This window comes from Myripristis murdjan, chromosome 7 (assembly GCF_902150065.1).
Source record: "Myripristis murdjan chromosome 7, fMyrMur1.1, whole genome shotgun sequence".
Classification (NCBI taxonomy): Eukaryota; Metazoa; Chordata; class Actinopteri; order Holocentriformes; family Holocentridae; genus Myripristis; species Myripristis murdjan.
Genome location: NC_043986.1, coordinates 13,710,419 through 13,725,319, shown reverse-complemented (window position 1 = coordinate 13,725,319; position 14,901 = coordinate 13,710,419). Strand labels below are relative to the sequence as shown.

At 44.6% G+C, this 14,901-nt stretch overlaps 1 protein-coding gene across 10 annotated transcripts in view; it reads right to left on the bottom strand.

The window, feature by feature from the left end:
• casz1 (castor zinc finger 1) overlaps positions 1 to 14,901 on the bottom strand; it is a 180,254-nt gene that overhangs the window by 36,356 nt on the left and 128,997 nt on the right. For 3 of the 10 annotated variants that reach the window (XM_030054954.1, XM_030054963.1, XM_030054955.1), the window contains exon 1: positions 14,050 to 14,223. The exons of 6 other annotated variants lie outside the window; for them this stretch is intronic. In XM_030054954.1, coding sequence (XP_029910814.1) covers positions 14,050 to 14,128 — 79 coding nt within the window. In that variant the 5' untranslated portion in view covers positions 14,129 to 14,223. Of the gene's footprint in view, positions 1 to 14,049; positions 14,224 to 14,901 lie in introns of those variants that run through there. One more of the 10 variants, XM_030054964.1, reaches the window with a different exon arrangement.

The window sequence follows — 14,901 nt, the reverse complement described above, 5'->3', positions numbered from 1 at the left end:
CAACTGAAACCACAGGCAGATTGGTATCAGACCCCCTATGGCACTACAAGCAGTAGATACACGGCTACATAATCCTTCACATGACAGTGCTAGAGACACCCCTGAAATGTTATCTTCTCTCTCACCTCAAGAGGCTGTGGTCCTGCCACTGAGTGGGGGGCTGCACAGCATTAAAGCTGTCAGGATGTGGAGTGGAAATGCTCAGCACTTTAGGGCTTTTTGGGAGACGTGTTCTTACTGTGGGATTGGCTTCAATAAGTGTGTTAAAGGGGCTAAAGGGCTGCTGGTTTCTCTTTATTCAAGAGCATAACATTCATGCAATGCTCCTAAGCTGTGTCGACTCTCAACCATTTTTTACTGCTGGTCTAGCCAAGACACTTCAATGTCTTTGGCAAGTAAATAATACAGAAACGGTTGTAGTTACCCTCTTTTTTGCATGGCTTTACCTAACAAGATCGACTGCGCAGTCTCAACATTTTTTCCAGTGCAGCCCTGTTGAACAATAGCCATGATAGAGTGTGCTTTGGGGCAGGAATGGGTGGCATTATTTCAACCCAAGCGGGGCTATCTTTATAACATGTCCTCTGATGAGGCAGGAGCAGCTGCCTCTGGCATTCCATATCCAGAGCTGCCTTTTTAGGGCAGAAACTGCACTCTGTTACCTTTCACTTGATTTCCAGAGCCACCAAAGTTCACCTTCCAGCAGTGTTTTCCAGGCTCAAAATCAAGGCCAGATCTTTATCAAGTTGTAAATAACTTATAACCAGCAAAGAGGAGGTGTTCATGAGTAATACAGTGCTTACGATATCAAAAACTATTTTGCTGCAGGGGCAGGACCACCATGGATTACAAAGAAACTTGTCAACTTGTATTTTTTTTTTTTTTTCTTTTTGTTTTTCAATTGTCATGAAGCAAATCTAGGGAAATAGTGCCAACCACTATGCCACAGTAGAGATATTTCTCTGCTTGTAAAGTTGTATTGGATCTAAATGTCCACCTTAACTCAGCCATGCTGTGGTAAAGATAATACACTACATTGAGCTTTGGACGTACAATTTCAGTAGAGAAAAATGTGCGATATCAGAGGTGACAAAGTTCTATCTTAAAGACTCAATTCACTCTCTATAACAATGGGTATGGGGCCCTTCATTTTCCCTCAGCCATAAAGCCAAGCACAATCATGTGTGAGCCATTGCTGGCATTATGTAAATCACATCACTGCAACATAAAATCCTGTTTTCATTTTCTTTTGCAAAGCTGTGGAATCATTAGAGGATATACAATTTGAGTGAGTTTACAGATCACCAGGCCGCCAGACAATGCACCCCCTGCTCCCCACACACATGCTTTCTCAGTTACTGTATTTACATTGCGGGCTTCCTCTCTGAAACAATGACTTCAGGAATTATGTAGTTTTGAGGGTGGCCATATATCAGCGGAACATTACTGTACAATTTAGTGTTAGACAATTGCAGGCAGGGGTGAAAGGGTTGCCTCTTAGAGGACAGTAATTCTGAGAAAAAAAATCAGCTGGAAAAACTATTAGGAAGTGGAAGACATAAATTTTCAAGTATTTTTTCAGAAATACCCTCCCAAGGAAGATTGAGGTCATTTGGGTGTTGCTGTGGAGGTCATTTTTTCTGTTTACCGTGTTCAGTATTTCATGCTTTAACTACCGATTTCCTTTGCATTGCAATCTCTAGCTCCTTGTAGGAAATGACCCCTACACAGTTGTTTCTTTCCATTAGTGAGTATTTATGTACAATTTTCTGTTAACAATAAGAAGCGTGAGCGGGGGGCCAGCTGTTATCGGTTGAGTATCTTACCAGGTCTCTAACTGAACTGTCAGACATCTTATGCACATATTGAAATTTTTTTCTATTAAAAGGTGGGGCATACTTTAAAATGAATTTAAGATTGTGAGCTGCGCCGAGGATGATCATGCTGAGGTTCAGTGGTTTATGGAAGCTGTCTAAATTGTTATTTATGCTGAGGATTTCTGTCCACAGCAGCTTTTTGCCATTGCTTACAATGGGGATTGCTATGATAACACTAAGCTGTTTACCTCAAGTCGTTTGTGTGCATGATAGCGTACAATGAGATAAAATCTGTTGGGACCTACATGAAAGAACAACTTTTCCCTCTGGGACCAACTCCCCCACCTCCCTGAGAGTCCAGTAAGCATTCTGCCTTATTAATGAATATCAGAGAGAAAAACAACACTGTCACACGCTTTGGACATTATTTACAGTCTGTTTTAGCATGGTGTGCTAATTGTCAAGGAGGAGACACCTCAGTAAGCACTGGGAGTTGGAAAGAATAGGCAGGTTTGAATTTGAACACAACAGCTGAAACTAATTTTTCCAACTGCTTATGTTAACAGTGACACTATTTTTACTGGAAACAGTGCAGGGCTGCAAACGAGCGCCATATACTGTCTGTATAAGGCCAAAACCTGAGGAAAAAGTCAAGAAACTATTTTGAATGCATTTGTATCAGGGCGGGTTCTTTTTCATCTACAGTCAGAAGATGTGCATCAAAGTTATTTTGGGCCCTGTTTCTTCTCAGAGCACGATGACTACTGGCGACACAGCTTGTGTTCAAATCTAGCCCTCCACACTGACGAACTGACTATTCCAGGGCTCTAAGCCCCACAGTGTCTTGTTGGTTTTTGATGCAGAGTCTCTGTTTGTGTGCCAGAATGATATCATGCCCAATCAAGTGGTGTTTCAAATCCTAATAACGCTGTTGGAAGTGCATTATTTGTGTGAACGTGCACAGACTGTAATCAAGGCAGCCACGGGTAAAGGATGTGGGAGTTAACAATGGCTGTGATTGGCAGGGTCACGGCTTCGCCTCTTTCTGACACACAGACAAGAACGGCTTTTGTGAGACCTTATAGAGACCCAAAAGCTTGTGTAATCATTATGATACAATGCGCTTGTAAAAGTCAAATATTGTCTTACGTCAAGAAATATGGTATAACTTAGGACATATTATTCATCCAAAGTCGAGGTGCTGCAGAAGTCATTTCTGTAAATGCACTGACTACTCCCTGCAGTGTTGTCAGTTGCCATGGAGAATACACTGGGGGCCAAGTATGATAGAGGTACATATTACCTGTTTAAGTCAAGCTTATCTCTTAACCTAATCAAACATGGTTACAGGGCTTGTTGTAGATTCCTGCTGAGTTCCAACATCTTGACTGACATGGGGACAAAACCCCCAGCAATATCTCGACTTAATTAATATAAACGGGGCCTGGGAGATATGTGAACAACTCAGGATTATTTTTCAATATGTAACCAAGAGTTGCTCCAGCTTTTTAAAAAAGCCTGGTTATAACTTTATAAACCTTTGGCAGATTAATCGACAAGGCTCCAGCTCCCGTTGTGTAGCTCAGTGAACCTTTTGTGTCTCTGCTTCTCAAAGGTGAGTGTGTGTGTGTGCGTGTGTTTGTGTGTGTGTGTGTCTGTCTGCGTAGGAAATCACCGAGCCACACACAAACATTCACACACACTGTCATATACACACACTCAAACACAAAAAAATCTCCTGTTTTATTTTTGCAAATTTACGGCTTGCAGGAAGAGAATGTTTTCCTCTTCTCCCTCTCTCTCTCCCTCTGCATGGCTGAGAGGCTGCAGCAGCCGCAAGGAAGCCAAGCGGAAAGCCACTGATGGACAACTACGCCACGACACCCAGACCCCAGCATCTGGCCCCTCTCTCATTTTTATTACACAAGAATAACAATAAGCAGGTCGCCGACCCCGCCGTGAGATTTTGCCACAGTTTTCCAACAGTCGGTGCAGCCGATGCTGAGAAATTTCCATTTTTCCGCATGCATATTTAATTGAGTTTTGTCCCAGTGGTGCGGAAATGATTTGTTTTTTGCTCTCTGTTCACTTGACTCCTCTTCGGAGTCGCTAACCCTGATTAAGACGTTCCCGTTAATTTCCCAGCGCACACCTTTTTTTTGTGCATTAATGGTTCTGATCGTCTAATTAAAACTTCTCAGCTCGGCTGCTGATCACCGCTCGTTGTGCCTCTGACCTGAAGTTTTAATTGCCGCATCAGAAGCGATAATAATAATTTCGGGGTTCTGATGATTAAAAACAATGCCATTGCCAACTAGTTGAGAGATGGGGGGAAGGAGGGGGTGGGCAAGTCAGGGGAGAAGTTTATGTAGGGAAGGGATATGGGGGGGGGGTGTGCTCTACCTGGGAGCGAGGAGGGCGGGGGGGGATCACTAGGTGAATACTAAGGGTGGGGTGTGTTTGTATGTGTGTATGTGTAAGTGTGTGGAGGGGGTGTGTGACTTGGGTGGCACAACATATGGAATTCTCCCAGCCCTCCTCTCCTCCAGAGTGTTTGCTGAAGAAAACAGGTTTGGCTGGGATTGGGACTGAGCTTCCCCCACCCCACATCTAAATCTGCCACCCATGATTCACTTTGGAGCTCGACTCACTTGGCAGGTTTGCCAGGTTGGGAACGAGAGAGAGACAGAGAGAGAGAGAGAGAGAGAGAGAGAGAGAGAGAGCAAAAGAGAGCAAGAAAGAAAGAATGATAAAGGCATATAAAAGATGACTACAGTCCAATACCCTCTGCTTATTTTCATAAAAAAAAAAAGATAATAGCAGGTACAGAACAAAAGGCACCATTGTTCATAAGGTGACTGAACGGAAAAAAGGAACCTACAGTGACTACTGTCTCTGTCATAAAACACGATGCTGGTGAGATATATTTGATATGTAGATTACTGTCAAAACAGGAGATATGAGTTTCCTGTGATGTTCCTTTAAACAGTACTTTCACACTGTACTTTACAGACCGAGCAAACTGCTGTGATGATAGGAAATGATTTGGGCACGCAGAGAGAGATTGTACGCGGGGGAAACTGCCACCAGTGCCGATCTGTCACATTCTGTTCTTTTTTTAACCACTGGATTTCTAATGGATTTTTAAGGTTCCACTACAGGATCAATGTTTTACTGGGAAGCATACATGCATGCACAGACACACAAACATACAGTCAGAACACAGCCTTCCCCCAACCCCCCACTTCCCTTTCCCCCTGTCCCTCTCTCACACAAATCTATTTTATTATTAATCAGTTGGTTGCACATCTGCCTGCTTGTTGTGTGTTTTTTTTTTCCTATCAATAAAGCACTTATTGCTTTTAGTGTAGAATGTGACCTTGCACATTGCGTGCTGTCTTTGTGGGGGTGCTGACCTTGAGAGACCCGTTTGGACTTTTTCACAGCAGCTCTGTCCCCGGGCTGTTATCAAACAGCAGCCCACAGCCAAGTGCCACACTCCCGTCACACCGCCGCAAACACAAACACGACGCCGCGGGACAAAGACAGGCGCACACTGAGTGCGCAGGACAATGGCTGGAGAAAACAATGTATATTTCAAGTGCAAGTGGAAGAGGAAAGACGTTGAACTTGAGGGCAATCAGGCAGGAAAGTTAAAATCTGAGGACAAAAACGCCCTCCGGCTTCATCACAAACAGGGTAATTATGGTATTTTCCAGAACAGAGGACAAGAAGCCTAAAATTGTCTGTGGGGGAATGAAGAAAAAAAAAAAAAAAAACAATCTGACATGAGTGACAAGAGCTATTCTGACAGGCAAGCACCAAAACAGCCAACTTTTATTCAGTTTGCTGCTTAGGGTGATTTATAGGCCAGACAGCTGACTTGTTAAAATTGTACATCAAATCTGGACTCACAGCTGGCACTGGAGTTTCACATGAAGACTTAATTTCTGCTGTTTGCAGGAGGCCACAAAACTTAAAAAAAAAAAAAAAAAATACACAGTCAAGCACGGTCCCATGCTTCCAGGGACTGAAACAAGGGAAATTTATTCCTGCAGCTTTGTTTTGAAGCTCAGCTCCCATGTAAGGTTTCAAGACACCAGGAGTGCAATTTGATAAGCCAACCGCCGTGGTAAATGAGCAGACGACCCCGGTGTCCCTCCCTCATGGTTGCAGTGCTCGGCGCAGCAGCAAGGCAGTGTGGGTAGTACAGTGGAGAAGGGGCTCAGTGGCGCGCCTCTCAAGGGCTCTTGAGCTAATATCTGTACAGATTAACTGCTTCAGTTGTATTTTGGTCACGGGGATCTCTCTCTTTGCTTTTGTGGCTTGTGGAGGAGTGTGTGTGCCTCTGTGTGCTTATTGTGTGAGCAGATAAGATAAGATAACACAAGATAAGATAAAATAAGATAAGATAAGACGAGGGAAATTCAATTTGACACAGCAACACACAGGAATGTAACATAGAAACAAATTTCCATAAATAAATAAATACAATAAAATAGATTTGTGGGTTAGTTATGTGTGAAGGGACGGGCCTCCTTTTTGACGAGGGGTCCCCCCGCCTGCCCCTCCAACCAGACTGGTGTGTGTGTCACTCCAAGTCATTATCTTTGGAGACATTTAATTTACCAAATTCTGGAGCCACGCTGCTGAGTAAGTCAGCCCCATCCTTTTACCATCGCCTACCCCCTCCATCTCTCCACAGGACACACACACACACACACACACACACATACATCCTCACACTGTGTCAATCCTCCGGGGTAAACTCAGCGCACGCCGCTCCATTAGTTATCAATTAAGTCTGTAGAAATCTCCACCTGGCTTACACACACACACACACACATACACACAGACACACATACACACAGACAAGGCTGGCACACCTACGCAGCAGCCCACTCAACAGGAAGTTGAAGAGAGTGTATGCCTTGCGCCAGGGAGAGAGAGCGTGTGTCTGTGTGTGTCCATGCGGGTGGCACTTTCGTCCATGAGGTTAACCTTGATACGAGGCCCTGTCAGGCCAGATAATGTCAATCAATGACAAGCCCTCACAGATAACCCCTAATGTGAAGCCTAAAAAGCAAGGGCTGTTTAGATCTTTAGACATGCCCCCTTTCAGCAGCATATGAATTGTATTACACGGAAATGAGTTGTGGCATTTCTTTAATAAGACTCTTAAGACATTTTGACAGCATATAAGGCACTTTGCAGTTAAAAAAATTAAATAAAGCCCCCGCTGACAAAGGCTCCTCACACAAGCCACTGTTCTGATGGGCAGATCCAAGTCCCCATTAAGCGGAGGAGAGGAAAAGACATGTGGTGGTGGTGGTGGTGGGGTGGGGGGGTCCTTTCCCTTCTTTTTCCTCCAGCTCATGGAGACTTCTTAATTGATTTCCAAGGTTACGTTTCAAATTTGTTTTTCAGATTGGGGGCCTCGTGAATGAGAGAGCGAGTCAATGTTTTTCAAGCAATTTCCTCAAATTCGGCCTGGCTTGGAATGTTTTGCATCAGACCCCCCACCCCCTCCCTTCTCTTCCCCTCTCCTTCTCTTTCCTTGCTCTTTTTTTTCTTGTACTCTCCTTGATTCGAAAGAAGGAGGTGACATTAACCCAAAAAAGCATACATTTCCAGACAGGATGCCTGCGCTGACAACATCGATCCCTGGCTGCCATTAAAACATTTGCTCTGCTTGACAGACTTTTCCTCTTTTGGACTTTATATGCAGTGGAATGAATCACAGGTGCCCCTTAAATGTCATCCTGCACAGGTACTCTACCTGTACAAATAACCTCCAAACCACCAGATCCCAAGGAACCTGGCTTGCTAAAACAAAAAGAAAAAAGAAAAAACTAAAAAGAAAAAAAACAAAAAAAAAAACAGCGATTTCTTGAACACATGCTGCCATTTCTGTTACATTCTAGTATATTATTCTGATGAAGTACAATTAAAATTTGATCAAAATGCATTGTTTGTAGGGCCAAGAGAGGAAGTGAAGGGAAAGAGTCTTCCTGCTCATTGGATTTGCATTTTTTAGGCCCTGTGGTGATCGTGAATGGGAGCAGCCATAGATGAATCTCTTGCCAGAATTTCAGTATGTCAGCTTTTACTTTTGTATCTGATAAACAGCATGGCACTGACAATAGGGTTTGAGGTGATACATGCATTTTTGCAGTATATATGTGTGTGTGTGTGTGTGTAGCGGTGTGTGGTTGAGGGAGGGTGGGTATGTGCACAAAACACTGTGAACACATATGCTATGTGTTGGCTGTAACCGATATTAAACGTGTATGGGTATATGTGTGTGTGTGCGTGTGGGAGAGAGAGAGAGAAAGAGAGAGAGAGTGTGTGTGTGCATGCCTGCAGGGTTTCAGACAGCAGGGTATTGTGCTCTGTGCTCTCCCTCTGCTCCTCTCTGACTAGTGGCTGTAGGTCACATCATTTGCTCTGAGACACACATTGTCAAATATGCACACTGACATTTCTACACACTCAGGAAAAACTGATCCACAGCATGGATAAACACATGGCTGTGCCAATGACAGCACTTAAACAGTGTTGCTTTACCGAAAAGTTCAATGTGAACTGGAGGCGGAACTAAACGTGGCAGTTTTCACCTAAAACGGGAACATTCTTGTCTCAGGGAGCTCTGTTGAAGGAGGAATGTGTCGTGACTGGATTTGAAGGTGTGATAAAACAACGCACACACTATGAAAAAAAAAAGAAGAAGAAGAAGAAGAAGAAGAAAAATGACTGTGAAACGATGAAGCAAACAAAGCTGCTTTACAGGAAAAAAGAGTGGTGTCTATTTTGGGTTCCAGCATACAAAAGGAAGTGCTGCTAAGTTGACTCAAACAAATAAATTTGCTTTTGATAAAACCACAGGTGCTACTTTTGCATTCTACACCAAAACCCACTTTGTTTCCTGCATCTTTATCTTCATGACTTGCCACATTTGTGAGAAGAAACTGACTAAACTGTTGAGCACAAACAAGTGAAAGTGCTTGAACAGTGCAGTGTTGATGGCTTAAAATGTAATTTTGTTTGAAAACTGACAGGTTAAAGGAAAGCCTCAGAAGTGAACATGGAGCGCTTGCCTATTTGGGCTGCATCCAGCTGCCCGTTTTACATTTCTGCAACATTAATATTCCTCTTATTATTATTTTAAAGTGAAAACGGATACTCTGTTGAAGTGCAAATCTGATGAATTACGGGAGCAGATTGCTGCTATTAATTATTAAAACCTATTTTATAAATATTCAGGTCTGTCATGCATCTAATAATGAACGCTTTAGAGGAGGTTACTTCCCGTGCGCATCCTAATGTGTCAGAAATATCACTTTTAATCACGCTCGTGTCAGTGAGTGCTGGGCCTGAACCTGCTGAAAAAAATCCACCAAATCAAGGAAACTCAGCTGGCCTACTACTGTGCTCATCACAGTTTTTCCATTCCTGCTGTTTCGCGTGATCCAACTTCTTCTCCTGCCCTGTCTAAAGAGGTGGTGAACACCTCCGCGCTCCCTCGCTGCATTCTTACTGTGGTAATTTGAATGGAGAATAATGCATCGGCAGCACTCTACCTTCTGGACACACCTAGTCCCAGTGCTACTGCCGCCATATGCTGCGTTGATGCATATTCATAACACTTTCTCGTGTGTTGAGTGTCGGTGCGCAGTGAGGCTTAAATGAATCTCTCGCAACTTCAAATGGGAGGCGGAGGAGAAAAAAAAAAGGAAAAGAGAAAGCTGGGCACAAAGAAAGTTGGACCACTCTCCCTCTTTTTTCCTCCCTTTCCTTTCCTTTCCTTTTTGTCCTCTTTCTCCTGGTAAGGAGGACGACTACGGGTGCTGCTAGTTGATCCTGGCGCTTTGTGCGGGTGAGGATGAGGCAACGGCGTTTTAAGTTTGTCTTCTAGTGGCAGAGAGAGGCGGTGAATGTCAACATGGCCGGGGAAACAGTGTTGTCAGGTGGGCTGGGTGAGCTCACTGGCAGGGTAAGTATCAAAGGCACTGTACATCCACCTCCATACACCCCAGCAGTATATATATGCTGCATACAGCACACACAGAGCCAGTTACAGACGCACACACACACACATACACACACTGTGGAGTGCTCTAAGATTAACGCTGTCAGAACTGCAATGATACCCCTTCATTATCTGCACACGGGGCCTCCTTCGTGCGCTTGCTTGCTTCACTGTCCTCTCCACTGCTTCTCTATGGAGGTAATAATTACTAAAGCTAACATCTCTTGCTCTCTGTGCTCCCAACTATCCCCCCCCAACTCATTTTCTCCTCCTTGTGCATGGCTCTCAAGTGCCTTGCCAGTCTTTCGCCAACTGGTGACACAGCTGACGGCATGCCAGTTTTGGTGGCAGTATCTGTGTGATTAACTGTGTGTGTGTGTGTGTGTGTGTGTGTGAGCTGCATTAAGTGGCGTTTTATCAAATTATTTGGTACCCAGCTGAAGTGTAATAAAGGCATACCCCAGATTCACAAGCAGACACAGGATCCGTTGCAGGCAGCAAGAAGAGAGGCGAGAAGATGTAGCAGTGCCATATCTGTTGTAACGTGCGTACATTGTTGGTTTAACAGGCTGGGATGAGAGAGATGCTCCCTCTTGCATGGCATTTTTCATTACCAACAATGCTCTTTTCTCTTTGGCTTTCTTCTTCGTCTCCCATTGGAACTATGGCTTTATCAAAGGTGATAGCTTGCTCAGGCGCATTTTCTCAAACGTCTTCTTCACCAGCCATTTCCCAAGCCGCTCTCGGGCAAGCGTCACTCATAAAAATACGGGGAAGATTTGATGGTGAGATCAAAAAGAAAAGGAAGGACAGCGAGGAGAGCAGGGAGACGGGGAGAAAAGAAGAATGATACCTCCTCCCCCTCCCACACCAATGAGCGCTGAGGGTAATTCCTCCAAGCAGGGCCCCTGTTTTCAGACGCAAACACAACAAAACGCCGGGTGCCGCCGTGAGACATCAAAATGGGCGATTTTGACTTCAGAGGGTCTTCAGATGCTTGAGGAGTTGTCAGTGTAGGGCCAGTGGGACCAAAGGGAGAGAACAGAAAGTACTGGCAGGCAGTTCACAGCTAATACGGAAACATCACCAGAAAGGCTGTCTCCTCCCAAAACGCCAATCGGCACCAGATCAGTAAAGGCTTTTCACCAAACCGTAATATCACACCTGAACACCTTCATCTGTTTGATATCAGCTACTGGATGTCTGCTCTATGTGGTACCATGGGGATAACACAGGCTAAAAAGCAACATTTCAGGGAGGTTAAATGTCAAAAAAGAGGCTCAAAGACAAAAAACACCCCACACACAAAGGCTTCAACAGGTGCCTTAAAAGCAGGGATTTTATGTCCTGTGCCGTACAGAAAGATCTTCATCAGCAAATCAAAGACTTGCTTCATTCTTTTGAGACATGAGTTGTGTTGTGACACGCAGAGAGGGACGTCCGCATTTTCCCTCGGTGTTGTTCTCGCTCATTCTTGGAGCATTAGGCTCACTCTAAATAGCCTCGAGGAGATTAGACTGGCTCATATTCAAATGCACATTTCTCTTAAAACCCAGTCCTCGACTGGGCCAAGGAAGAAATCAGCGCAAGAGCCTGGTGAGAGTGTAGTCAGAGGAGATTCTGTCATGTACAAATCAGCTGAGAGGAGGAAAAGAGACAGAAAGAGAGAGAGAGAGACAGAGAGTGACACAGAGAGAGAGAGAGAGAGAAAGAGAGAGAGAGGGAAGTAGAGTGGGAGAGAGGCAGAGGTAAAAGACAAACAAGTGTTGGCTCTGGTATATGAGTTTAGTTAGCTAGAGAGTTAGTGCATGAGTTATGGCTAGTGAAGGGCTGAGGGACGCTGTATTTATGGGGGGACTGAGTGAGTGTTAAATCCCTGGTAAGAAATAAAGTCGTCCCTGAGCGAACTGGGGAAACATTTCACTCAGTCTAAGGTGCCTCGAAAAAATGAAAGCCATCCCTCTTCCAGGAGGAAGCACTATTCCGTATTCCTTAAAATTGCTTTATTCCTTAAAAATGCCATACATCACGTTCAAGTGGACTGAGGCTGTACGCCGTATTTGAATAGAGAAGAGGATCCTTCGTGCAGATAATATCAAGGGAGTTCATGAGCCAAGGACAGGGAAAGAATCTGATTCCTCTAAAATTGCATGCAGATTTTCTGAGGGATCTTTGGCTAGGGGGCTGCCAAAACACACAGTGCACTTGTTGCAGTGCAAGGGTTCATCCAAAAAAAGAGCTTTCCATTGTGGTTTATCCATGAAAAAGTATTGTTCTTTTTCTCTATTGAAAAATCTGAAGAAAGCGAAGGAAAAACTAAAAAACAAGCAAAAGAATCAATCTATCTAAATACATATGCTTTTTTAATTTGTACATTTATATTTATTTTTGCAATGCCTCTTGAATTTAGTGAAAGTTCAACAGCCAGAAACAAAGGAAGGCACATGGCCAGAGGAAAAGGAAAAGCTTCACCGTGCGGTTTCTGCACATCCACCTCTAACTCAGACCTCTTTCCAAACCCCTGCAGTAGTAATAACAATTATTACTTAAAAAGGCTATATTTTTGCATTAACTTAAAAGGCTATATCTTTTTCTTCCCCTCCAGCCTGTGCGGCCTCACTTACCCTAAGTATCTCCATAAATCACCAGTTACTGTTAACATGTACTCCACAATTCAGTCATCAATCTCCTACCAGGTCAGAGTGAAAACAGAGGGGGAAATGTCTGCTTAGTAAAATCTCCCTCTTGCGAATGCACCCCCCCCACCCCTCCACCCCCCATCACACACACACACACACACACACACACACACACACACACACACACACACACTCACACATGCACGCAGAGTGGTGGCATACACACACTCACACAACAGTCAAATAACACACTCACTCACACAAATGCGCCCGGCACACGGCAACCAGAGCAGTCCTAAGGGAGGCAGGAGCGGTTGCCAGATCGCCACGGTAACGCAAGCCAAATTCAATTCTGACTTCACCTTTCACTTGGGAAGCTGGTTCCATTTGTTATAAAAACAAATAAACAGCAAGCGTGAAGTTACAGCCGGCCAACTTCTGCCTCATCTTTCTCTCTCTTTTTTTTTTTTTTTTTTTTTTTTTTCCTGTGGGCCTCGACAAGTGATATCAGGCCCAAGCTGTGCCACTCGGCTGCCTGAGACGCAGAAACAGACGCCCACAGGGCCCACATGCAAATCTGTGTTTATGTTCACCGATACAGTATTTATTTAACCAAAAGGAGAAAATCTAATTGTACACGAGGAGGATTATTCCTCTCAGAACAGCGTCTCCAGAAGACAGAAGAGGACTCCTCAGCCTTTCTTCAACAAACACTGTTTACATCAGCAGAGTGGAAAATCCCTCCGCTGACAAACCTCTCCGTCACAACATCTGTGCCTAAACAGCCGAATCAATCTCGACCAACACGGCGAGTCGCCTTGTGTCAGATCCGCAAACATCTCCGCTTCAGAGCTTATAGCGGAGGAATTTTAGGTGCTTTTGAATTGTTTCTAATTTTAGCCCGCAGAACCGTATTTAACATCATCATTTTTAACACGTTTATTTGCATAGCTCTTATAATCTCAAAGGGCTTCACAACTTCCACATTATGAAAATAAACTCAAAATGCTGCCTGGAAAGGTAACTGAAAATTAAATCAATGCAACGTGTAAAATATTTAAAAAAAAAAAAAAAAAAAAATGTAACAGTGGAGTGACATGTTGCAAAGTGAACAATTAACTTTTTGAGGAAGTTTGACACACAGTCTAACTTCAGTGCATGAAACACATCCCTAATACACACTCTATTAAAAGGAACAAAACTGAATTTGTAATAATAATAAAAAAATAAACAAGTAAAAAAAAAAAAAAAAAAAAAAAAAAAAAAGGAACATGCCCGGTGTAACTGTGTATCTTCATTCACACATACACACAAACACACACACCCCCACACACCCCCACACACACACACACTCAAACTCTTTGACACCACCCACCACATCACTACACATGCGTGCCTGACTCATGCCAACTGCCACTAGTAGCAGACCCGTGCACCTCAAGGTAGCACTCAGCCTCTCTCCACAGCACAAGTGTGTGTGTGTGTTTGTGAGTGTACAAGTGTGTGCATGTGTGTGTGTGTGTGTGAGAGAGAGAGAGAGAGAGAGAGAGAGAGAGAGTCTTACCTGGCAGGAGACCGCCCTCTGCGCTCTGCCTCACCTCTCCCTCCTGCCCTGGAAGAATTCTCTCCACAAAGCAAGGCATTTTCTCCTCAACTGCTCTCTCTGCCAAGGCTCTGCTTTCTCTCTCTCTCTCTCTCTCTCTCTCTCCCTCTCTCCCCCTCTCTCTCTCTCCCTCTCTCTACCTTTCCCACTCTCTCCTACACTCCTTCCTTTTCTCTCTTTCCTCTTTCCCACTCTGTCCTACTCCCTCTCCCCGTCAATCTCTCCTCCCTCCCTCTACCTTCTCATCCCCCCGCTCTCTCCCTCTCTCTCTCCCTCTTCTCTCTCTCTCTGTCTCTTTTTCCCTCTCCACTCCCTCCCTCCTCCCTCCTCCCTCCCTCACCGAGCACAGATGTCGAGGCTGCGCGAGTTTACCCACTTTACCAGTAGGGGTCCTTCATCGCCCTTCTCCACCCCACAGCCACACTGGGAAAAAAAAACAACACACACACACTCACACTCACACACACACACACACACACACACACACACACACAAACAAAAAAAACACACACACACACAGGCCCCAGGAAGAGGGAGCCACTTAACGGGCGCCCTCCTGTCACTGCTACAATGAGAACCCTGTGCTGTGTGTATGTGTGCAAGCTGTGTGTGTGTGTGAGTGTGTGTGAGACAGGTGTGAAGCGGGTGGTGTGCACAGGGAGCTGGCCCTTGGCCCTTTCCGGCCCTGTTCAGCCCTGTTCGGCCAGGCTTGGACCTGGCTACCGGCCCTGGAGTGTGGTACAGTGGTATAGTGCATGCACACACGCATGCACACACACATAGACACACACACACTCAGATTGAGTTACACTG